Genomic DNA, 26,530 nt, shown 5'->3' on the forward strand with positions numbered 1-26,530 from the left:
TAAATTAACACTGCTTTATGTATTAAACATAATACACACACATTCCTTTAAAAAACATATTTAAGTTTAAATAGAAATGAAAAATATAAATATATTAAAAATGGCAAATATTTACATTACTCCCATTAAGCAATGCTATGGGTTCTGTGAGTCTCTGTCTACTATATATTAGCCTGCCAACCATACTGCTTTCGTTTTCATTCTTTACCATGCATTTGAAAGTGTGACCAATGATGTGAATGGCAGATGTATTATAGTCTCTTGTGCTGTTGAACTGAGCTATGATCTCTTTGGTGCCAGTGGATTAAATGCGGTAGTAATCTTATAAAGGGAGTCGTGACGGGGTCAGGAGCGAGGCTAGACTGAAGAGGGAAAGCAAGAGTGTCTAATTGCTCTTGAAGTTTTAATGAGGACATGGGAGTTGAGTTACCCTCGAGCATCAGGGATGATGGAGCTCCTCAGTCGATGATGCCATGCTTATGATGAAATGTGGTGTTAGAGTTCGGCCTCAGTATTCAGTTTGTTGTGGGTAGTTCTTCCAAAAAAGGAAATATCTGCCATCATTTATTGATCCATTATGATTTTCTTGAAGATTGCGTCTCTACGTTCTTTGCTTCATGTTGTCGAATGTTGCCCTTCTATCATGATTTGGATGGGTGAAAGGCAGAATCAATCTGTGGTTAAACTTTGCGTCACCATGAGACACATAATGTTTCATAAGTCATCCATTGTGTGCTGTGTTGTAATGTAGTTAATGTGTCAGTGGGTGAAATAAACCAGTTCATTGCTTTCAGCTGTTGAAACCAAACAATTATCAAGTCTGATCTCAAACAGACATTTGAAGGGTTATATTGTATCTTCTGCTGCACGTCATAGTCACATGACGCTTTCTTCTTTTTGAATGAAGCATAGAACTTTCTTCTCTTCTGCATTCTATTAATCTCATTATTTACACTCTTGACCAATTGAAATTGACCCTGTGCTTGCTGTGACACAGTCCTTCTTTGTGTTTTGGCCTAATAGGGTTCAAGGACTTCTTCCGTGTGAATTGTTGAGAGAAAAACCTGACCATAGACAAACACACTGTGGCTCTTTTGTGTGTCTCCACTCCAGCTGAACTGTATCCAGCCCAACAGTAAACAAGGAAATATCAGTCTCTCCCCAAACCCAGCTGTCCATTTCTATGCCAGTGCAGGCGGCCCTTCATGCGTGCTGACTCACTGTTGCTTTGCTCCCATGTCACAGGGTCAAATTCTCTCTGACGAGTTTCAGAATTCATCACTGATTGGATATAAAGCTGCCAGGGCTGTTTTGTTTTTTGTTTTTTGTTTTGTTTTGTTTTGTTTTGTTTTGTTTTGTTTTGTTTTGTTTTGTTTTTTGTTTTTGTTTTTGTTTTTGTTTTGTTTCAATTCTATTAATTTGTTTATTTTAATGCCCAACAAAAGTTTTACATTTATGAATCCAATAAAATAATATAATAAAACAATACATAAATAAAATATTTTATTTTAAATACAGAATGCCCATCAAGATTTTTACATTTCTAAATAAATAAAACAGTTAAATAAATAAATAAATCATTTCTTATTTTATTGTTTTAAGACAGAATGCCCAATGCGATTTTTACATTTCTGAATAAAATAAAATAAAATAGTTTCTTTTTATTTAGAAATGTGAAAATCTAATTGGGTATTCTGGTTAAAAATGTCATTGTTTTAATGTATGTTTGAAATGTATGCTTAAAGTTAAAACAAGGAAGTCAGTTACACAGACTTGTTGTCTTGTAGTATAAGATAAAGAAGATTTATGGTCTAAAACATTGCAGAGAAGAGCTTTCAAAGCCAGTTATGCATATAACCGAAACTTAGAATTGTATTTCAAACAGAAAATAAATCTTTCTGTAGAGAGATTTTTTAGGAGAATTCTTTTTGTTTGGTTATTAACAATTAGGATTGTGTGTTGGAAGAGTACAAGAATAGGTCTTTAACTATAGTATTCTTAGATATAAATTCATTGATAATAGATGGGTGCGCAGTTTCTCACAGTCGTCTGATGACTGGCAACAGTGTTGCTTACGCTGCGTGTGTTAGGAAGCAGGTTCAGCCCATGCTGTCTTCCCATGTGGAAGGGTTGTGATAAACACACAAGACGCTCTGGACGCCCACTGCAGTGTTTCTCTGACACATGCCCTGAACTGTATAAGCTGCCAAGAGGGCTGGATCAAATCCAGCATGTCCCCTCTGAGTCAGATCCCAGCACACAGAGTACAGCTCGAAATGAATGTTTCATCCAGAAATTAATTTTCTGTCATCATTGGAAAAACATCAGGGTATGATTTTCTGTCCTCGATAAAACACAAAGAGGATTTTTTATAATATGCTTGTTGCTCTTTTCTATGCAGTTGCAATGAATGGGAACTAAAGCTTTTGAAAGCTTCAAAAACAATGCAAAAGCATCATAAGAATATCGTAAAAGTGATCTATATGATACAATGGAGAAAAATAACTGGAATTTGAGTCAATATTCACTTCTTGATTCAGATCAACTGATTCATTAAAAAGATCTGATTCAAAAGAATGATTAATTCACAAACTGTCAAGTTTGGAATGCTTTTTCGTGAATACCATCTTAAATATAGTTTGGTTTCTCATTCAAAGCTATAATATACAGCATAAGTCATATATGGACTACTTTTGTTACTGTTTTAAGGTGTGTTTACATCCTGTATGAATCTTGAAATCTCCAGTGACCATTCATGTAATAAATTCTTCAGAATTACCACTTGTGTTCCTCAGAGGACTGAAAAACAAATATTAGTTTGGCAGAATTGATGCTAAAATAAGACAAAGTGAAATCATGACATTAACTGAGATCTTGTGAAATGTCAGCGGCTGAAATATTCAGTGGAAGATAGAATACATGACAGATATGTTGTAAGAGTAACACCATAAACCACACATGCTACAATCTCACTTTATAATCTGTGAATCTTATTTCAATGTCATAAAAGCTTAATTTCCTTCTTGCTCTTTTGTCCGTATGAAGTTACAGGGAATCCAGCTGGCCTCACCATGTTTTCATTTTAATGGCCGTGTTCCCTGTCAGCGTGACCTTTTGTTTATACACTTCCAAACAGAAGTAAAGCTGTGTCTACATCCTCTCTTTAGTTTTTCAGTCATGGCTGATACAGTAACACTTGTCATGTTGTCAATTCCTCTGTTTTACAGTTTAGCTGTAATGCCCATTTGTTAAAAAAGACAGCAAAAAGATTTGGCAATGCAATCTGTTTCACATATTTTATACTTCATATATTCTTTCTTTGTAAGCATGTTAGCTTTTCCATGGTCATAGAAAATCAGAAAATAATTATTTTTAAAAAATACATTATTTTCTAGGTCTGCAAAAATCTGCTTTCCAGATGAAGCAATCTTTAACAGACATCATGCAGACGTACGTGTGCTATCTGTGTAGAAACATGCTAAAACACGCTAGCAACACTTAGCTAAGTGCTAAAGCATGCTATTAATGCAATGAAACAGGAAGTTGCTGTAACTCAGACATACAGTGTCCAATCTGCCCCAAACGTAACATGCAACATGTTAGAATCATGGTAAGGCATGCCAATATTCCAATATTCAGTTATACTCATAGCACCACCTACTCTCAACAGGGAATGACATGGTTTAATACTGTGATGCTCTATTAGCAACACACTAAAATAAGCCATTGAGTGCTAAACATACTAAAGCATGCTATTAATGCCATGAAAATGTCAACAGAAAATGTCATGTTTTTCTCTAACTAAAACATGCAATGTCCAATCTGCCCCAAATTTTTTGTTTGATAAGAGTCCTGGCCGGAAAACACCTTCTTCTTCTTCTTTTGAATTTGCGGCAGCATAGACGCATCACCAGCGTATTACTGCCCTCCTCAGGTCATTTGAGACTCGGTTTATCCTTTAAATCCTTGCGTAAAGTCCAGTCTTGTGCAAAAACTTCATAAAAAATCTTTGTAGACTCATAGTCCTTTGGGTTAAGAATAGTCCTGAACAGATATATTAGAGACTCCACATTCTAATAACTCTGAAATCATGTGACGTCTTGCTGTATGATGGTTGGAGCACTCCATTATTACATGATTCACCGTTTTCTTCTTGTCCACATCTACATCTGCCGGAAAAACACCTAAAGGCCAATATTCAGTTATAATCATAGCGCCACCTGTTGGCAACAGGAAGTTTGGCGCACATAAACGATTTAGACATATTCCTCCTATATTTACCACTTTAAATGCATATTGCCCACCGTTCACTGTTTTCCTAAGGCCACCAGGCAGAGGTGGCTCCAGGTGCGAGGGCCCTTTTAACACTGCTTGCAGCTTTAATCATTATTATCATTTTTTTTAGTACGTAGTGGTAGAATATATTCAGCATAAAGTTTCCTTATTCCAGCAGAAGTGCCCAGATGGTACACAGCAGATGGCACTGGTGCTTTAATGCCTATTTATTCGTTCATGAATCGTCTGATACTCTTAGGACCGTCTCTCCTTTGAATTTAGTTGTTTTATTTGTGCTAGAGATGGAAGGGCTCTCATGCCAATGTGCCAGGGAGGGCAACTCCCTTGTCCAGTGATATGCTGCCATCTGCCACCAATGTTTTGTGTCTGTGGTGCTGATTTAGACAGTGCCGGCCACACACAAACAGGCTTGCCCTGATTCGAACCCCACTTCTGCCTGAAAATGCAAACTGACATTTTTTTTCTCTGTGAAAATTATGCCCGGTTTCATTCATGATGGGACTACTGTGGCCACACTTATCCTTAGCAGTTTATCTGTCTGTCTGAAGTGGCGTGGAGCTCTTTGACTTGAATACTGAAAAGTAAGCTTACGCCAGGACAGAGTAAAAAATTACTGCAAATTTTAAACCGTACAATACATTTGTTTTGAGATTTTTATTTATATTTCAATTATTGGTTTAGCATTTTTGTTATATGCAAATCTGACATATTTGAAACTCTGTCTGTTTTTATCAGTGTATCAATACAAAGACCCAGAGCTGTTGTTACACCAAAGCTGAAATGTGGTATTGAGCTAACCCTGCTAAGAAGTGCCACTAACATCTGTATCTTTTCCATCTCTTACATTCTGCTTTATGTCAAATAGTCTCACACTGTCTTTTTCTACAGTATGTACCAAGACTGCATGCATGCAGAAAACCATGATGGTTGTTTAAATGTTTTGAGAAGGTTGCTTTCTGAATTTCTGTATATTTGAGGGTGAAGCTGTAATGGTGTTTGCTTTGCCCTGCTGTTTTGAGTCAATCCAATTGAGATTTCTTGGGCTTTGCCCACCACTGGCCCATTACATAATCAGATCAGCTTGCGGTCACATGGCCGATGGTCAGTTTGTCTGTTTTCACTCAAATTCAGATTTGTGCACACTGTATATTTGTGAACTGCCTGACAGGGTCATGTAATATGTTTGTCTAAGTGTTCATTTTGTCTGCTCAAAGTCACAAAATGTGTAAACGTTCATCTCTACAGCCTATTAGTCACATATTTTGGCAAAATCACCAATGCTACAGCCATACACATGCAAATATCTTTGTCTGTATCTTGTGACCCTGACCTCTAAGCTGAAGAGGTCTGATTTTAACCTAAATTTTAGTCTTTGAAGGGTCTGACATTGGTCTGTCTGGTTGGGTTTTGTACGTTCAGGTGTTTTATTGTTTTTGGGTACACCCTGATAAAGCCTGTGTGGAGAGCTTAGCATCACGCAATTATAATGCAAATAAGGATGGCTGTTTCTTCTCGACGCGCCAGACAAAAAGGGGCTTTTCTGTCTGGGTGAATGTTTAATTCATACGGAACGTCTGTTGTGTGGATCGGTAGAAATCAGACAGGTTTTTCGAAGAAAGGAGAACATTTAACATTCCTACTTAGCATATGGTGTGTTGCTCTAGCCATCAAGAAAATGACATCAGATCTGTTTACAGTGGAAAATCCAAAGCGATTACTTATCAGACCTGTCCTTGTGTCATTTCTGGAATGGTGGAGTGTTCAAAAGAAGTCTAATTTATGAAGGTGCGGAGGAAGGTTCGCCAACATGTTTCGCAAACAACCTTATCAGTGTTTGAATGGAATGACAAGGTGTGTCAGATATGAATAGATATTGATTTGTTTTTGACAGGAAAGGTATTGAATACTATACAGGACAATATATAGAATATTTAAACAGGTCATTTAAAATAAATATATAAATTAAATGCATACAATAAAATATAAAAATAATACATTCAATACTAAAACATTATGTATGTTCATCAAAACATAGAATTTTTATTATATTATTAAATATATTATATTACTAAATATATAAATCTTAAACGTTTTGATTAAGTTTTGCTTTTTTAACCTTTTGAATTTAAACTTTGAACCAAAAAATGATGAATTGTGTCTTTTGGCCTTTTACAGCTATTAAAGTCAACTGTGTGGGGTCGTGTGGCATTTCGTCCAAGCTGAATGATGCGTCGTGGATGCTTGAGGAGAAGTACTTGAGCAGCATGCTGTCTGTGGCCGATAAAGGTAAGGAGGCCAACTTCCATTCACCATATCATTCAGTTTCTGCTTTCCTTTAGTTCAGAAATACAGTCATTCTTAATATTGTTAGTCAAAATATCCTTTAAAGGGCTTTTAATAGCTCCACTCTACAATAAAAAACCTTGCTCACTTTGAAGGACTTTTGGTTTACTTCTCAAATTCATGTTACTTGATCAGCTGTTTGTGTCGAAGAGTTTCCTGTTCTGAGAATGTGTCTTTCTGGTTTCTTCCTGTCTGTCTGAATGTGTCAAGTATCACATAACCCTTTAACTAGGTTAATTTTGAGTTACCCCTTTGAACAGGAAATCTTTCAATAGTCTTCTTCAAGCAGTCCACGATAATGATAACCAATCTGTTCAGCTGGCATAGAAATAATGTTTAAAGAGCTGTTATTTCTGATAAAACTGATGGTTGTAGTGTCCAAACAATCCTGATCCTTCTAGCGAATCAGGCTGTGTATGCTAACTATGAATGAAATGTGACAAGTTACCAAGTTTTCTGTGCACACTGCACTGTCACAGGCAATGAGAAGTTACTTGATGTTCTGGTCCATTAGGATTTCACAGTGGAACACCACAAAATGCAAAAGCTCCCGCCCACTTTTTCAGTGGCCGCAATTATGAAAGTATTTTTTTCCCATAAGCTATTAACCAAACCAAACAGTTACAAGGTGAAATCACAACAAAATGAACCCTGGTATGAAGCCAAGAAATATTTGAAAATTGAACAAAAAGACAACGGTACAAGCCGCTGTTCTTAATGACTTTAATGAGGAATAGAACTACAATCCCATGAAGCATTGCAAATTACATAAATTCAAAAATGATGACGAAATATAAAACTGTTGATTTAAAGATGTTGATTATATATTTTTTTCACTGTGCTTCATGGGATTAGACGGGTTCTTTTGGTGCTATTTGCTTGTCACGATTCTAACTGTTGAAGGCTTATTTGTAGAATCATGGTTAATATAGTTTTTCATCAGAAATTCCACTGTTAAACATAATTATTTCAAGAATAAGTTGAAATTATTTGGTGCTGATGACTTTAACAAAAATATATAACTGTGATTAACTACCTCGTAGCTCACAGAAGGTCTGTCTTTAATGGTTTATAAGTTATCATTAAAAATCTTTTCCCCAATGCAGAAAATAAATGGGATTTTTATTTCCAGAACGTGACTGTTGTACTCAATTAAAACCAACCGATTTTGTCTCTCTTTACAGTAGCAGCTGGCTAGAACAACCAAAATTAAGATTTACATGAAAGTTTTATTGCATGATGCCTAATTAGAAATGTACAAATTTTATTCGAAAATGCAAGAATTTCTTCTCACCTTCTTTCTGCACTCTCTCTCTTCTCTCAACTCTGTGTTGAGGTCACACAGAGTCATTATGTTTTGCCATGAAGTGAAGTGTGAGCTCTTGGCATATGTGTCCCGGGCAGGTCTTTTACTGTGAGAGTGCTTGTTAGTTCACATGCCCAGGCCTGTCCTACGACACCTTTCCAGGAGACCTTTTAGCAGCCTGACCGTCTGAATCAGCAGCGGGGACAGATGTGCTGGGTAACTGTGCTCATCTGACCCCGCAGGCTGACAAAAATGCTGAATGTCTCTTATACTGGCTGCCAGGAACTAATGCTGTCTGCCCATTATGAGTTCATGTTCCACTCTTCATTGCTCAGCAACACTGATAGACAGGGCTGTGGTGGTGGATTGAGATGCTTTTAGTTCTCTGGGTATTGAAAATTGTGTGTTGTACTGTTGTAAATGATATAGCTGGATGTGTGGATAGTCGGGGGGAGGGGGTGGGGTTGTTTTAAACCTCACTGAATTTCCTTTTATGGATAAAAACAGTCAAATCATTTTTCAAAATAATGTGTGTTCTTCAGAAGAATTAAAGTCATAAGGGTTTGGATGGAATGACATGAGGGTGAATAAATGATTCAGAATTTCCTTTGTTTTTGTTGGTGTTTTATACCTCTCCTTTGACAGCACTTCATGAAGGCGCTCTAGCGATTAAAATATGTCCCCGTTTGACCTCTTGCTGCTGACGACATGGAGATCTGTATCTTTAGATTTCTATTAACTATTTGAAGGCACATACTGAGCAAGAAAAGGTGACGTTTCCTTACACCTGAGCGGTTAAACACATGTTCCACTCGTCACAAACATTCTTGGCTTATGTAACACTTGATGCATGTGTCACTACCCATACATTCATTTAGAACAGGTTTCGCTTCTCAGAATTAGATGCCATTGTGTTTATAGCATCAAAGCAGTACCTGGTTCACATGCACAACAATCAACTGATAACTATCAGAATGTTATGATTTTATGCGAAATCATAAAACTAAACGTAATTTTTGGCATTGGAAGTGGGTGTAGTTCAGTAAATAATGTATATAAGTTGCTAGCTATGCTAGTGTTGATTTAATCAACCCCATTTCCTGAAATAATGCCTTTTTTTTGAGGACTTCGTTCCTTACAAACACTGTAAGTATTGCTCAAACCGAAAATAAAGCTCAGACCATTATTTTCTCTAAGAGGCATTTTTCTGTCTTAAAGGAACACTCCACTATTTTTAAAAATAGGCTCATTTTCCATCTCCCCTACTCTTCTGTAGTTACATTGTGTACTAAAACCGACGGAAAATGAAAAGTTGCAATTTTCTAGGCCCATATGGCTAGGAACTATACTCTCATTCCGGCGTAATAATCAAAGAACCTAGTGGCAGCAAAGTACACAATGTAATCGGTTTTAGTACACGATGTAACTACAGAAGAGTCAAATTTTAAATAGGGAAAATATCGAAACTCTTTGGTAATTTTTAAGCGAGATGCTAACGGTCTAATCTGTTTCAGTGATCTATGCTAAGCTAAGTTAAAAGTGCTACTGCCAGTCCCAGAGATCGGCTGAATGGATTCGAAACCGGTAAAACTCAACTGTTTAACTCTAGGGGAGTTGGAAAATTAGTCTATTTTCTAAAACAGTGGAGTGTTCCTTTAAGGACTGTGACGAGAACAGATTTATACAGTTATGAATGTTTTGTTTTAACTCGTTTACTCGTTTACACATTAACTCATGTAAAACTTACAATGTGATTTTACTGCCAAATGATGAAGTTTTGATAAACAAAACAGTTTTTTTAAGTGTCATCAGAGGGGCACACATGTACAGTGCTTTATTCAAGACATATATACACTTCCAGATCTTTGAATAACCTCTGAGGCTGTGGAAATCCCCAGTTAGAAAGCACAGGAGAGGGCGTTGTTACAGCTGTCAGGGCGCTTATCTACCCAGATATGCCGTCCTGTTTGAGTCACTCTGACTTAACAGACTTCCACTCCCAGAATACACTGTTTTCTCATGATAGTGAAGTAGTTTAGGACGTCTGCTGTGCTTATGTGTTAATATTTTAGTATATTAAATATATGCACTTTCAGCTAGACTTAATAATAAATAATAGCATTATCAGTCATTAATACATCATATAATACATTCACTAGTTAATGTACATACACAATTAAAAGTTAAAAATGCCAAAAAAACATATCATCATTGCCAAATATTTTTACAATGCAATTATAAGAAATATTGTATATATACTTTAGTTTGTTTTTTATTTTGTGTTTATATGTATGTATATTATTATCAATCATTAATGCATATAATGAAAATTTTTAATGTACATATATAGAAATGTCACAAAACCATTTATTAAACATTTATATATAATTGTATGAAATATTGTAAAATAATGTATTTTTTTATTTATTATGTATACTTTTGTAAAACTTAAACACACACATATATTTATTTATCATTATTTTTTATTAATATATATATATTTGTGTGTGTGTGTGTATGTGTGTGTGTGTGTGTGTGTGTGTGTGTGTGTGTGTATATATATATATATATATATATAATAATAGTATTATGTAATTAATGTTTCTAGTTTATTATTTTTTAATAAGATGCATATGTATTTATGTACGTAATTCTTTTTTTTTCTCTCTCTGTATTTTCAGGTACTCTGTCAGCTGGTGAGCACAGCTTTCCTTTCCAGTTTCTCATTCCAGGTAATTTTACAATTAACATTTCAAAGCCGTTAAAGCGCTTTTTCATTCAGAGCAACTTAATGGTAGTCATTAAATGAGGATGTATTATGCACCGTAGAAGGAGAGCACTCAGGTGTGAGGTTAAACTATGCTGAGTGCATCTGAAGCATGATGAGAGGGTGGAAGAAGAGTTTAATTTAAACCACGTTTTGTTATGGGCCCGCCCCTTTCTGCACAAACACATGTCCCATCATGAGCTATTAGGGGAAGATATGGCAGCACATTCCTGGCTGCTTAATTAGTGGCTGCTAGCAGCCTACAGCTGCGCCCCCTGCTGACAGACTGTATGAACAGCTATTAAAGATTAACCTCAAAGGATTTAATCAATCTAGAGACTTTCCACCCCATGAATCAGGAATGCATACAAATGTGAAGATATAGAGGGTTAAAGCTAGTAAATATCTGTGGACTGTTTCAGTTGAATTTCACAGTCGTTTGCTATTATTTATTCATTTTTCAGAGCTCCTGAGTCTTCGGCTTATGTTTTGCTTTTAAAACAGATTCACAATGAAAGCACTTAGGGTTGTATTGATTCACTTTAATGATTGTGAGCTCTAACATCATCTTGTCATCAGCCAATATCCTGGTCCTTGAACGATAGCATTGTTCTGTCAAAGACATGATTATTTTATAAGGTAGCTTGAATAGGAAAGCTTTTGACAAATCCAAAATAACATATTCTTTATGTCTCTTGTAGCATCCGTTCCAACCTCGTTCGAAGGCCCATTTGGGAAGATTTTGTACCAAATTAGAGCATTTATTGACACGCCACGTTTCTCAAAGGACTACAAGACCCAGCGACCCTTCTACCTTCTCAATGTGCTCAACCTCAATGAGTTGCCAGATGTAGAGGTGAGACTTGGCTATACTTAAAAAAAACAAAAACAAACTAATTCTAATATTATTATTCACATTATACATATCATCAGGGATGTAATGATTCACTCAACTCAATTAGACTGTATAACTTCAAAATCAGAAGCAAAAACAGAATGGTCTCACTTTAGTTTTGTGAATTACTACATAAAACATATCTGAATGAAAGAGCAGACGGGCTGAATGAGATGCAGATTCACTCTCTGACTGCAGGTGGCGCTTATGAACAGCAGTGATACAGTGTTTCCTGGGTTACCGTTGTTAACAAAGCACAGCTGCATAAACACTACTTTAATATGCATCATATCATTCAGAGGCAAGATGAAAAGAAAATACCATGTAAACTTTTCTAAAGATAGTCAGTTCCCCCCAGAGATACATTTATATAAACTCCTTCTCCAATTGTGTCATGATTTGTTTGGCATCTCAACCGATTTGAATCATCACATATTTGAATCTATTTTTGACCAACTCGCGGTTAATCATTACATCCCTACATACTATATTATACTTGCTTTCAATTTCTAATCTCCTCTCTCATCAACCCAGCAACCCAGCTGTGCTGTGACAACAAAAAAGTTTAACTACCTCCTGGTAAGAACAGGCACGCTCATGCTAAAGGCCAGCAGTGATCTAAGAGGATACACTCCCGGACAGGTTATCAAACTATCCACTGAGATCCATAACAAGTCTGGGAAAGACACTGGCTATGTGATGGCCAGCCTAATTCAGGTGAGAAGAAAATAAAAAAATAGACTCTGCTGATATTTAAATTCATTAAAATACATTTCTGCAGCACTTTGGTTGACAATAGGTGATGTACTTGTTGATGTAAATTATCAGAAAATGCAACTCATTTCAACTGTGTATATCTGTGCAGAGAGTGTCGTATAAAACAAAGCGGGCAGTGTTTGATCTGCGGCCCATAGCACAGGTCGAGGGTGCCGGGGTGAAGGCTGGTAAACATGCAGAGTGGAAAGAAAAGATCATTGTCCCTCCTCTTCCTCAATCAGGCCTCACTGGCTGCAGCCTCATAGATATTGAGTATTTTATCCAGGTATGGGACAGGAAATCTGAACCTTACTATTACATGAGGTAAAAACCTTCTTTTGTGAACTGAATCAACCAATTAATTTAAAATATCAGACACATTGAGTTGAAATAGAGAAACGAATCAGTCTGATTCATTAAAGAATCATTCCAGTTGTTGAATCAGATCAACTAATTCACTGAAAATATCTGACTTGGTGAGTTGAATTAAACTCAAGTGAGCTTTCTTGTCATTCTGCTGTATGTGAAACATTCAAAGGAATTAAAAGCTGTACCTCACAGGATCGGCCAATGCACTGAAAAGATAAACCAAATAAGTGTGACTCATAAAATAATCATTCAGATCATTTTTCTGAACAGGACTGAGCAGTGCATTGAAAACAAATCAAATCATGTGAACAGATTTAGAATACCAAGTAAGTTGATTGATGATAGGACTTAACACCTAGTCATATCATGCAAACAAATTAAAGAATCATTCAGAGCAGTTTTGTGAACTGGATCAACTGATTCATTGAAAATATCTGACTCAGTGAGTTGAATTAAAGAACTGAATCAGTCTGATGAATGAAAAAATAATTCAGAACACTTTTGTGACCTGGCTCAACTAGTTCATTAAAAAAAAAAAAAATAAAAAATAAAAAAACCACTCAATGTGTTCATTTCAAAAACTGATTCAGTCTGAATTCATGAATGAATCATTCAGAGCAGTTTTGGGACCTGGAACAACCAGTTTATAGAAAAGATTGGACTCACTTTTATTTTTGACTAACCAAATCAGTCTGATTCAGACAAAACATTCAGGTCAGTTTTGTCAACACATCTACTGATTCATTGTAAAGATTCATTCCAACTCAAAAGAATGATTTGTTCACAAATCTCATGAACATGTGATTTTTATTTTTGCATGTTCTATTCTTTGAAGGTTTTTTCTTGGATGCACTGCTGAAGTCTTTAAAATTAAGATTTATCTAGAAACATAGCTTCATGTCATGAAGTGTGTCTCCTTCTCACAGGTTTCACTAAAATCTCCAGAGGCTGTGGTCACGTTACCCATCTACATTGGGAACATTGCTGTAAACTTGACTCCCTCCATTCCTCACCCCATCGCCCAAGGTGCACCAGTCCCTGCCATGCCAAGCCTCAGCCCTGTGCCCGTAGTCCCCAGTGCACCGCCTGCAGAGGACGATCTGGAGGGTGAGCTGGGTGCAGGAGGAGTAGACAGCGAGGAGATCCCCACCAAGAGTCATTCTCAGCAGGATTCGTCCGGCGTTCCTCTCTCCATGTCTCCCAGTGTGTTCGGTCAAGCGTCCGGTCCGCTCCCGATGCAGAGCCAGCAGCCCACCCAATACTCTGACAGCTCTGCTCCTCTGTTCTGTCTGTCCACAGGGGCCACCATACCTTTCTTCACAGATGGTAATACAACACCAGTGCCCACTTCCTGTCCCCTCATCCTGCCCCCTGAATACAGCACCTGGGAATACCCACATGGTGAGTGATCTAGTTGAGAATTAGTACCCTGTACAGGTTTGTGTCTCGGTGGTTACCCTTATTTTCCAAAATGTTTTGCAGGATTTACATGCACTATGTTTATTTGCTAGTTGACGGATCAGTGTTTAAACTATGTAAATGGCTAGTGCAAAGCTTTGGAACTACAAAGCAAAAAACTCTAGCTCATACTGTAGGTCATAAACTCTTTATAAAATAATGTGTAGTTGCATAAAAATTATGCCTCTTTTTGATTCAATTAGCAGCATTCAGATTTGTAAACTGAGTGTTGAAAGGCTAAATATGTCAGTTTATCTGGTTACAGTTGACGTTTCAAAATTATTTTTCTTATTTATTGAATGTTGTATCGACGTATGCATGTGAAGCAATAAACATAAATACAACAACACCACTGAAATATGTAAATAATAAATCTAGGAACTGTATCTAAGATCAATACAACACACTGGACAATTTGACATTTATCTGTCTGTCTTTCAATCGTTTATTCTATCATTCTATTGTTCTGTCATTCTATATATGACATGTTTAAAACATTAAAACTCTTGCATGCAAGTAACTCAACGACACACGTATAGTTCAGATCAGTTTTGCTTGAAAACCATTTATGCTTACAATGTTCTCTCCTCTAAAATGTAATCAAGCATAAATGTCATCATCATAACCATCTACAGTAAAAGATCAAAACGGAAACATCACTAGTCTTTGTAATCCAATCGGTTTGCCATTTTATTCTAGACGTTACTTCTGGTAGGAGCCTTTTGTTAATATTTAGTTTATGTATGGGGTTACATTTCAGCAAAGGTTAAAGTTACAGCCATCAAATAATTAAGAGTGTGCAACAAGCTGTAACTTGTCACCATGTCTAGAGTAAACGCACATTCAATAATTTAAACTGTTCGATGCTGATCCAAAATATCATTTAGTGGCAGAACTAATCAACTAGTCATCGAAACCCTAACCTACCCAGCAGCAAATCGGAAGCTTGTATATTTATAAAAGAGGTTTGCCATGTAGACATGACCCTGTCTTGATTGTGTACTCATATTAAATGCAGATTTATTTAAATATGTTCTTTTTTTCACTCTTTTCAGAGCCACCTCCCACTTATGAGGAAAGCTGCAGTAGCAACAACTCCAGCTTCAACAGTAGCATGAGGTAGACCCATTGGGGTCTCGCTTCTTCATCATGCCATTCATCTGCTGCCCCCTGCTGGACGGTACAGGCATTGCTGCCAGCCCATAAACCTGGCCCTTCTTCTTCATGAACCAAATATGTTTAAAACATATAAAGGATTGTTTCCTTTATTTTTTGTTAATCCCCTCAGATTACCATTTCAACATTAAAGAAAACAACCTTGAAACTGTACAGGGAGAATGTTTCAGTTCCTAAGAAGATGTAGCACTCTTGAGCATCCCCAAGATGAGACACACTCAAGAGTTCTAGAGAGAAAAAAACCAGCACCTGTAACATTATGAAGTGAAAGTTACACTGAAAATACTTTTTCATTCAACCAAGCCTGGCCTTATGTAAATCTCATCACAACACATGCTCTGTAAAATCTGACTTAACGCAGAAATATATTGCTGCCTGACTGAAAGTCTTGTTGAGGAAAAAATATTTCTTTCCATTATGAATTATTCCTGCTTATGCCAGCAGCAATGGCTCTTGACGGAGACACCGGGCCAAAGAGAAAGTGACTCTGGAAAGAACAAGTTTATTTATTGATCATGATTGATGTTGTAAGTTTTCATTTGACTTTTAAAATCCATCTCATCACCCAATGGACACTGTCTGGATACAGCTTTGGAATACCAGTATAGTCAGTATGTCATTATCACTTGGCCAAATGGTAGCCAGTGTCCCTTGAATGGTTAAGGGAACAACATATTACATATCATTTTTAAATGAAAACTAGTTATACGTTCATTTTGTTTCACAGGCTGTCAAGATTTTAGGATGACACTTATGACTTCTGACACTGTATTTTTGTTACCTTGTTTTACATTAACAAAGCAAAATAATCCTTTTTTTTTTCTCTCTCTCTCTGGGGTCCACCGTCTCACCCTAGAATTATTCTTTCAAATTATTTCAAAGAACTGACGTTCAGAGTGTAATAGATTTTTTATTGTTTTTTTTCAGACTGTGCGTAATATCAGTGCTGGTAATATGTTAGATTTTGGAAATTTCTGATATGCATCATTGGAAATCTGATTCGAACTGTACATGTCTTTGTATGTGACTTGTTTGGTCTTATGCATTAATATTTCTCATACTAACCCACAGCAATTGGAGATTTATGATGGCCTTAGGCTGTACTTGGATTGTTGTGTACAGTCCTTTAATATGGCAAACACTTTTTCCAAAACACTTGTCCAGACCCTTGAACTGTTGAAGAAATTGAAAAATTGAAGCACACAAAAGGCACTTTTAAAATGATCAATGTGTGTGTGTGTGTGTGTGTGTGTGTGTGTAAGAATGTTTTCTCAATTCCTTCTCCAAAATCTAAATGATCAATTTCCATTTTGAGTTGAGTGTTGTACTGAGTTTAGTACTTGATTCAGTCAGCAAACGAAGTGTGATTCAGGACAGCCCTACAGAACAGACCACCTATATAATGTTTAACATCATTTTGTATGAAACAAATTTAGAAGACATGTTTTCAGTACTAAATCCTGTGATATTCTATATCTTTTCCATCTGTCTCTGAGTATCTGTTTAAAATTTATGTTGCACTATGTACCATTTACAGTGCTGACAGAGAAAAATCTTTTGGGTCATTCTACAAAAAGGGTGCCATTTGCGTCCTTTATACAGTATATAAAAAATTAACAGTGAAAAGGTGATGCATTCATGTGATAATGTGTGTATTTCTTAAAAGGAATGAACAAAAATCCAGTAGCTTTATTTTATTTTCATCAAGCGGATTGAATTTCTGGCCTGTGTACTATTTGATGAAAACAAAAAATAGAGACATAAAAACTAGCATTTATTCTCTCTTTATATTTATGGACATAAAAATATTTTATTGTGCAAAGGTTATTGAAAGAATAAGTGAAAGAGTTAGTGAAAAAAAAAACTGAACTATTCCATAACGCAGAAAGACTTTGTCATAACAACATTATAATCTTTTCAAAATGCAAATACTTTAATGAAAAGTCTACAGTTTTTTTTTAATCACTTTGTCTTATATTCTGTTAAAATTGTCAGTAGGGGAAACTTGTGTAAATTGAAAGTCTGATTGTTAAAATTGTATTTTAAAACATTTATATTTGTAGCATGAAATGAATCAATGCGATTTACTAACAGTTAAACATTATACAAATTATATAATGTTTAAAGTCTTTCAAAAATGTACTTTTGAATCATGTTGTTAGACTGCAGAAGGTACAGATTATATAGAATGACCCATTCATATTCATAACAAGGGATCTCTTGACTTTGCAGGTTTTATCGCAGGAGGCCACTGTGACTTCTAACAGTGCAGCTAAAATTCTGATTGTTTCTTCACTGTGAGCAGCACTATGTTGAAATTGCATAAATGTTAAAAACATTCAAACAAAAATAAGAAATTTCAAATTGATTTATTTGAATTTGTTAATGTTTATAATCGAAATCAAGTAAAGAAACCCCAGACTTGAACACCTATTCTGTATTTTAAACCACATTTGCCTTAAATGTGAATCTGATGCGTCCCTGGTGCCATCGTAATTGTTAAAAAGACTTTGATATAACATTGCATCGCTTTAGATATTATATTAGATATTATTAAAATGTGAAAGTCCTCCATTTTTGGAAATGGTGACACTGCAGTATGGACAAACACTTAGTTGTTTTTTTTATTTACATGTGCTATGTTCAGTCTTTTCCTTTTCACCAAAGGTTCACAGCTTTATCATGTTTCATTTCATCATTGTCTGATACTTTCCTTTCCCTGGATTTTCAGGGCAGGTTTTTGAAATAAAGAAGCATGATTGTTGATCAGTGTTCTATGTTTAGATGTGACAGAATGAAACTTGTACAGAAAATAAAAATAACTTAATTCTCAGGTCCAGCCCCCCAAGATGTTGCTCATTTAAATTTCTCATTTTTAAAATTACTTGTGCTTGCTTACTCATAAAAAGTGATTAAAATGCATGAAAGTATTTATTTGTTCATTTATCAGTTCAGTTCCTATTTACTTTCTTAAAAGAATATTTCACCTAAAAATGACAATTTCCACAAAATGATTCATAATTTAGCCAGAAGCAACAGTTAAAGGAAGCAATTGAAGGGTTTGTTTCTTCCTACAAACACACAGATTTTCACTTCACACAGTATTAACTGATGGACTGGATTTGTGTGGATTATTATTATTATGTTTCTATCAGCTGTTTGGATGCTCATTCTGACGGCACCCATTCACTGCAGAGGATCCATTGGTGAGCAAGTGATGTAATGCTAAATTTCTCCAAATATGTTCCAGGGAAGAAATAAACTCATCTACATCTAGGATGGCTTGAGGGTGAATGCATTATCAGCAAATTTTTCCTTTTTTGGGTGAACTTTTCCTTTAATATATGTTAATAGGTAATTGATAAAAAAGAGAGAGATGTTCCCTTGAAACAGTCATTTTAAATTATAAACACTGACAAAAATAACATTCGTAATGGTTATGAAACAGTTTGTTGTATCGCATTATGTAGATGTAGTCCTAAATAAATTCACCAAAATAAACATAATTTAGAATAGCAATTGATTGCCTGGTTTTAAATGATACTCACTCGTACACTGTTTTCTGGATGGCAGCACAAGGAAATAGGAGGAAATGATTAAGGTGTCAGCACTGCCTGGTGCCTCTTTCCAGTTGCCATAGAAACTGATCCCAATCCATCATTATCACAGTGCCACATGAGGACATGGACAATGGTGTGTAGTCAGCATGGATGTTAGACACTCTGAAAGCCAGAGAAAGATGGAGTGACGAACCCCAAAAGAAATGTGCATGGAGAATATTAAATGGGTGGTCAGAAATAAATGAATTCACTGCTAAGTAAATCTTGTGATCTCGTTGGCCTGTTGGCTGTTGTCAGAGAGGTTTTAGGAAGTTTTCAGCTCGGCTAGGCTGGTTTTAAAATGGGTTTGGTTAGAACTCAGTACAAAAAATATATTTCCTTATGAATTTACTGACTCACTGAACTGAGAACGTTCTCTTTCGGACATGTCGGTTTTGAGAACAGATGAGTGAGCTGATATTTGAAGTGAACCCATTATTTGACTGATGAGGGAAAAAAATTAAAACATAAATTTTTACAAATTAAACATACTGGAAATACGAGTTTAATCGACATATATTTTCAGCCAAGAGACGTTAATGAACGTCACATAGGCTAATATTTATATTTTAAATGGGTATCAGCTGCATCATGACTGCAACAAGTTGAACTGGGACATATAGTAGGAATAAAACTTAATTAAAAACGTATAAACAGGAACTTTTAGCGGAGTCCACGTCAACGAAAGCAACAGAAAGCCTATACGCTGCATTTTATTGCTATTTTGAAGAACAAAGACAGCAACAGGAGAGAGCGGCATTCAGATGTGATGTGTGTTGAGCGACTGCGACTTATTAATTTCAATTTCATTTGCTGCAGTTAGCCTGTCGGCTAGACGAAGAGATACTCAGCTGCTCAACTGCGGCGATAGATTGCACTAGCGCTGTCAAATCCAGGGGGCCCTTAGCTAGTGGTCCCGTGGGGGCCCCCCTCGGTTCCGCATTGCGTGGGTTGCGTGGTGCCTAAACATGCTACTGGTAATAACTGGCTATAACACGTTTAGGCTATATATTTATTTATTGACATTTTGAGAGGAGTAAAACTTACATAGGCTATGTGGTTTCAACACCCAGATGCATTTACACCTGTCCAGTTTCGTCTGGAATGGGTCCCAGACCACCTGAAGTGGTTTGAGCGATCGGATTTAAATCTGTCTCGAAAGCGTTTTCAGAGGGCATCTGGTCTTTTCAATATCGATAGTTTACAAAACTATTTAATGTTTAAAACTTAATATTGTTTTTAGGTGTTATTAAATTTCTGAATCTCTTAACAGAATTCTGACCAAAACAAGTTGAATGAGGACCACTCCAAAATAGCTAAAAGCTTGCTGCTGCACGTATATGGCATCCAGTTACTTAAAGGAACACAGAAAGACCTGTTCTGTGAAATCATTTGAAAGAACCGAGAAATGCACACAGCTGAAAGAAAGTAAATCCGTGGCGTAAGCATAAGTGGGCGGGGTCTCGGGGTGAGGAGCCATGGCTTCAATGAAAACTGAGGTAAGAGCAGAACAACGATTCTACGTTGAACCTTTGTTTATCTGTTGTAGTCGTGCGGGTTTGGTCAGTTTGACTCAACGACTGATTGACAGACCGTTTGAGGGCATACTGAGCGGCCGGTGAAGGTTTCAGCGGCTATCCCCAGCAGGTTTCCTCACGGGTCTTTCAAAGAGCCCGCCTGACGGTCTGTTTTCACTGTGAAAACTCGGTGCCTTTCTGCGAGTGAGTGATCGTGAAGCTTTGTGAAGAGAAATACTGGGGCTGCCTCCCCTTTTGGGGTACGGCTGCTGTTGCCTGGAAACCTGAATACAGTTTCGCCTGTGCTCTTTGTACACGGCAAGGTGATTGTTGTTATGCTGGTTCCAGGGCACTATCCGGCTTTAGATGCTCGGTGTTGCTATTTGTAAATACAGCGACAGTGCATATTGTTATATTATCGTACCTTATCCACAAACGCTTCCCTTCGTACCTCAGCCAAGCATCCAGTGGCCTTCCCTTGTGTTTGGGAATATTTTAGTAAAATCAGTAGTTTGTACCGTCTTTCATGCAGGAAGCTGTAGCTAAGAGCTACTTGGCGCTAAAGCACCTTGTCAGCATTAGTGTTGTGTGGTAAAATGAATTTTACATTGGTTTCATGTAAAAGTATTTTAGATACGTGTTTGCTGTTTGGAGAGTTGTTATGTTCCTAGGCAAAATTCCCTAGGAATCCATTTGGAATTTCTGTAATCTTGACTATCCTAAAGATTCTAATGTACTTTGTGTTTCAAGATTCAAACTTAAGATTAAGAATTAGTTCCAAATTAGGATAGAAATTCCAAATAAAATCCTGTAACGTTATACGTTCCTTTAGGTGTTTGTGACGGGCCACTGTTAAGTCATATTCATAGGAAAAGGTATTGAGGAATGTTTTAGTCGTTTCTTCATGACTCAGATATTTTGTATATTGGATAAAACACTTGATGCATCGCAGTTTTATTAATGACAGCCAGATCAGTATTAACATAAATAATAAAAATATACATTTATTACTGACAGCCATGATCTGCTCACTATACGGAGTACTATGAGGAAATCAAACACACTACCATGTGTTTATCCACTGGAGAGAACTTGCACTTGTTCACCGACAGGTGGAGCCCTGTGATTGGGTCGTTTCAGCAGTTTCAAGTGTCTCTTGTAGGAGGCACGGTATGAGAAAACAAGTTCATGAAGGTGCATGACAGTATGGTCTTTAATGCAAGCCTTTGTTGATGGAATGTTCCATACGAGACATCGAGCAGAAGGGCCAGTTGATGGTTTCTCCTTTTAAGAGAACAAAAAGATGAAGCCATACCTAATTTAGTGTGGAAGTTTCAGGTAGATATTGTTATCTGAGTTTTTCACTGCAATCCAGTGATTAAGTCAAGCTGACTTTGTTGTTTTGTCTAATGTTTTTATGTCTTGTGAAATGGATCTACATGGGTGTCTTTGGCATAAAGTCAAGGAAGGTGGGCATGGTTAACAATTTTCAGTGGAAAAAAAAAATTGTTTGGCTAGGCTGAAACCTCATGAGAAGGGGTGGCAATCTTTAGACACCTAACAATTTGATTTTCAATTAAAGGGTAGTTCACCCAAAAGTGAAAAAAAAAACAGTGTCTGTCATCATTTGTTTTGTCCACAAAAATGCAAGTCAGTGTGGTCCTAATGTTTGGCCCCCCCATTCATAAAAATCTGTCTTCCGAGGTTCAAGACAGAACACAGAAAGTCATACAGCTTTGGAACAACATTATGATGACACATAACTTTTTTGTGTTGTTTGTTGTTTTTGGGGGGGGCGGGCTGGGTTTATCACTTATTTTTATTACATAATTTTACATAAAACCTTGAATAAAGTTGAGTTAAGTTCTCTTTTGGCATCTTCTTGCACTTGAATGGACAAAATACACACACATTAATGTATTCAAGATACCGAAACTAAACCTTGAGTGTAGGTGGCAGTAAATGTCATTCATTCAAACGGCTGATTCATTCAGGAATGAACGGGTCATTGAATCACAAACACAAAACCATTATAAATTCACAAAATGTTTGCTTCTTCAAACATAATAACAGTACTGCTGTGTCTTTAATAGTAATATTGGTGTTGGCAAACTGAGGCAAAACAGACAATATTGTGTCTAAACTATAACACAATGTTAAGTTCTTATTTATGAACGGTTGTAAAATATTTACATGTGCACTTGTGCTATTTGGGACAAAAACAGGCACTCATGTGACCACTGCACTCATTGCACGTGTGATATTGCTTAACTGTATCATATTATATAAATAATGAGGACATAAACTCATACAGGGGTGTTTTTTCCCAATATCTTGAATTTTAAGGCATATAACTGCATTTTATAGGTTCTATCATGCGTGAGTTGTCACAAATCAGCTGTAGTAGGTGCTCGCCAATTTTTTTTCCCAGCATAGTGGTATTCCAACATGGGCAAGTCCAAATGTAATGTGGAAGAATCTTTGATGAATCTAAAGCAAAACACTGACTCTAGTTAGATCAGGCCAATCCTTCCAAATTAGCAATCAAAAAAGATGGGAGTTTTCAGAGAAAGTTACAAAGGACATATGTCTAACGTTTAGTCATGTCTAGATTGATAGAAGGCCTTGTTATAGTTTAAGTGATGGAGTGATGACTGAAATTGAACTCTTTGGCCCTGAATGGAATGTGTTATCTTATATATGTTTGGTGACGACTAGTAAGTTTGACTACCAGCACTGTTATCTTGTTGTGGCCAGGAATCACCCATGTGGGCAGTCGCAATCCGGGTTTTTTTTTTTTTTTTTAGTTAGTTTTTTTTTATTTGATGTTTAGCTGTAGATAAATCTAAAACAAGCACAAAATTCGAGACTTCTCGAGACTTCTCATTTGGATGAAAAATTGTGTGAGATTCTGGTTAGGCCTGTCGCGATAGTTAAATAACCGTCTAATCACGATTATTTGATCTAACCGATTATTGTGGCTTTTTATATAGCACAATGGGGAATCATACACCAAAAGAAACAGAAGGAGCACAGAAGTTTGATCTTTTCATTCACTGTAAAGCCTATAATCCTCTGAAGCCATTTCAATATCGTAATGTAGTGACAGAATTATATTTTTACATGTAAATCTAAGTTTACAGAAATTGATCGTCCTTCGGCTGCAGCTGTCAGTTATTCTCCGCTCAGCATTCAACAACACTTCACGTTCAGTATGAACAGTCAGCAAGGTACAGGCTCTCTCTCCAAGATGATATAGTCCCATTAAAATACTTATGTGTTTATAAAAGGTCTGGGATTTGCATAAAAGTACATCTTGCTAATAGTTTCATTGCTTCTTTCATTTCTCTTCCTTTATTTGTACTGTGTTCCTTCAAGCGCAATCTTCTGCACCAGGGTTGTGCATAAGAGCTTTGTGCCACTCTGTTTGAAGCGTTTCAAATTATAAAAGTTTTGCACACAGAAAGATTATTAGAAGGTTTTATTTTTCTCATGATTTCTAACTTATTTTCATGAATGTATTTTGAAGGAATACAAATGGGTAACAGAATAAACATGTTTAAGTTGTATAATGTGCACCAAAAAATTTTTTTTTCTCAAAATATAGTTTTTGCTGCTAAATTATACAGTCAGCTAGTTTAATTTCATAGCTTATATATTTTTATTCAAAATTAGTTTTTCTCTGTAATGAGGAAGTGAGTATTTAGTGGATTATGTTTAACAAAGGGTTTGAAAAAAGAGTTACCATTAGTTCCACAAACACATTCATATTTTGTAGTGGTGTAGAAAAAAACATTAGCGCTGGTGCTAGATTGGTATTGGTCAATTCTTAGAATTTGGAATACTCTATGTAATCTTACACTTACGAAATAATAACTAAGAAAAAGATTAAAAGATAACATCATAATTATTTACTGAACCCTTAAATGAAGTACAGTTATATAATGAAAGCGCATAAAAATGGAAAATTAATTGTGATGTCTGACGCCATCAATATAGTTGCCAAAGCAATATGCTGCTTGACTATTTTTAGACAATTAATCATCAACCCAAATTTCATAATCGTAGCAGCCCTAATTTTTGGTGTGATATATTAATAAGCTGTATCATTATTATTTTAGGAACTAAATTCTGCTGGGCGATTAGTAATATATTTCTACCAGAATTTCTTCAAGTTAAGCTTAAGCTTTTTATTTTGGGTGGAGTTGTAGTAGAAGACATTTGATTTTCTCTGTCAGTAGTATGTCACATTGGTTTTTATCAAATTCAATAATCTTCATGTAAAAGAAAAAGAAAAAGAAAAGAAAAGTCTTTCTCTTTATTTAATCCTTCTCTCGCTAGCAACTTCTCTAAGCTAAGCTTGTACTTATTTGGACAATGCACAAAACGTAATTATTACAAGCACTTCCCTGTGTCTGTTTGCCTCTTTTAGAAAAAATTAGCTTATGTATTCCCCCAGCGCTGTAGAGTAGAAGCGTTTGGATAAAAGCGTCTGCAAAATGACTTCATGTCTAAATGTCTTAGCGGAAGTTGGCTAAGAGAAGTGGAAGTCACTATTTGATCTACCTAGGGATGCACTAGAAATTCTTTACTGAGAGCGAGACAAAAATGGCTTACTGGGCGAAGGCCGAATACAAGCTTATGGCTTATCGAAGATTTCCACCCATTTTGCCATTTTTTCAGCATTGCATAAATTAAAATGGCCAAAATGTACTATTTATAGCATAATAAAATAATAATTTTTGGCCATTTTGAGAACCACTTCTTAGATCAGGCATGTGCATTTTTTTTTACTGTACAAATAAATGCAATGCCTTGCTGAGCAGAAGAGACTTATTATAAAATATTAGAAAATATTACAGATCCCAGTCTAGACACTATTTGTGAATGCTATAATAAATGTATTAATAGAGGCTGTTGTAGTGTTGTATTATCCTTATTAATTGTCTTTTTATTTTGTTTTTTACATAACAGTAAAATTACAATAAATAACATTTATTAATGTTGATGGAGTTCTTGCTTTTTTTCTCTGGCTTTTATTTTGGCAGAAACCCACAGGAAGACCACAGTGCTTCTTTTTGTTGACAATGGTAGATTTATAAATGATTCTCATTACGAATTTGGAAGAAGCGTTTGGATGCCGCATTATCCACATTTATCACATGCCTTCATAGAATTCAATTCATAAAAGTGTTACTAAGCAACTGGCGAGAGTAACACTATCTTCAGATTTCCCTGGCACTTTGAACCCTGCGCAGTGAGCTCATGCAGCACTGTTTGAATTTGTGCGAATTAGTGTATCCAGAAAACACAGCGTTCTGCAGTTTATTTAATTGCTTTAATTGATTTCAGTGCGAGTCATACAGTAACCAGCTTAGCAACCACTCCTTCCCTCTTTTCATTGAAGACATGCGATGCAGTGCTAAACAGTCTCTGCGCTGTCGGTTAGCACTAATGATTTTTGCATCTTTCTCAAACGGTTTTAAATGATTCCACGCTGCTGACATGTTGGCTGCGTATGCACATAGCATTAGCGTGTGATCACCGTGATCCGATCCGGCGGGTAGGATCATCAGTTAATCGAAACCACGGCTGCGTTTACGCCCGAAAACATCAGCAGACTTTTCTATCTGGATAACCCGTCCGAATCTATCTTTTTTCCTGCAATATTTAAATAAGTCTGCAGAAGATGGCCCAGTGCAAAGTCAACCTGGAGTGGTGGTGGGTTTTTTCTTTGAAAGCATTTTTCAGTCCGCAAGGACATTTTGCAAATCGGAAAGACAGATCAGATCCGATTATCAGAAAGAAAAGTCAGTTGATATTGCGCAGAATCTTCTTTACCGTCATTCTGATTGACTGATAATCGATCACGCGTATTAGGACACACTGATTGGATAACATTCTGATAAATCCGCGACTACCTCTGGACCAGGACACACTGATCGGATAACATTCTGATCAGAAGTGCATTTACACTTGTCTTTTCAATGTGTTTGTGGTAGGGGTGGGACGGTTCATGGAAAAAATTAAACCGTTCGGTTCTCCACA

General features: G+C 36.3%; 1 protein-coding gene across 1 annotated transcript in view; it reads left to right on the top strand.

Moving 5' to 3' along the window:
• Positions 1-16,166, top strand: part of LOC122144806 (arrestin domain-containing protein 1-like) — a 28,207-nt gene extending 12,041 nt beyond the window's left edge. The window contains 7 exon segments of the mRNA XM_042755970.1: positions 6,472-6,582; positions 10,627-10,677; positions 11,414-11,568; positions 12,142-12,324; positions 12,473-12,649; positions 13,659-14,133; positions 15,246-16,166. Of these exon segments, the coding sequence (XP_042611904.1) occupies positions 6,472-6,582; positions 10,627-10,677; positions 11,414-11,568; positions 12,142-12,324; positions 12,473-12,649; positions 13,659-14,133; positions 15,246-15,313 (1,220 nt within the window). The 3' untranslated portion in view covers positions 15,314-16,166.
• The last annotated feature ends 10,364 nt before the right edge of the window (positions 16,167-26,530 follow it).

The sequence above is a fragment of the Cyprinus carpio genome, unplaced genomic scaffold, assembly GCF_018340385.1.
Source record: "Cyprinus carpio isolate SPL01 unplaced genomic scaffold, ASM1834038v1 S000006762, whole genome shotgun sequence".
Classification (NCBI taxonomy): domain Eukaryota; kingdom Metazoa; phylum Chordata; class Actinopteri; order Cypriniformes; family Cyprinidae; genus Cyprinus; species Cyprinus carpio.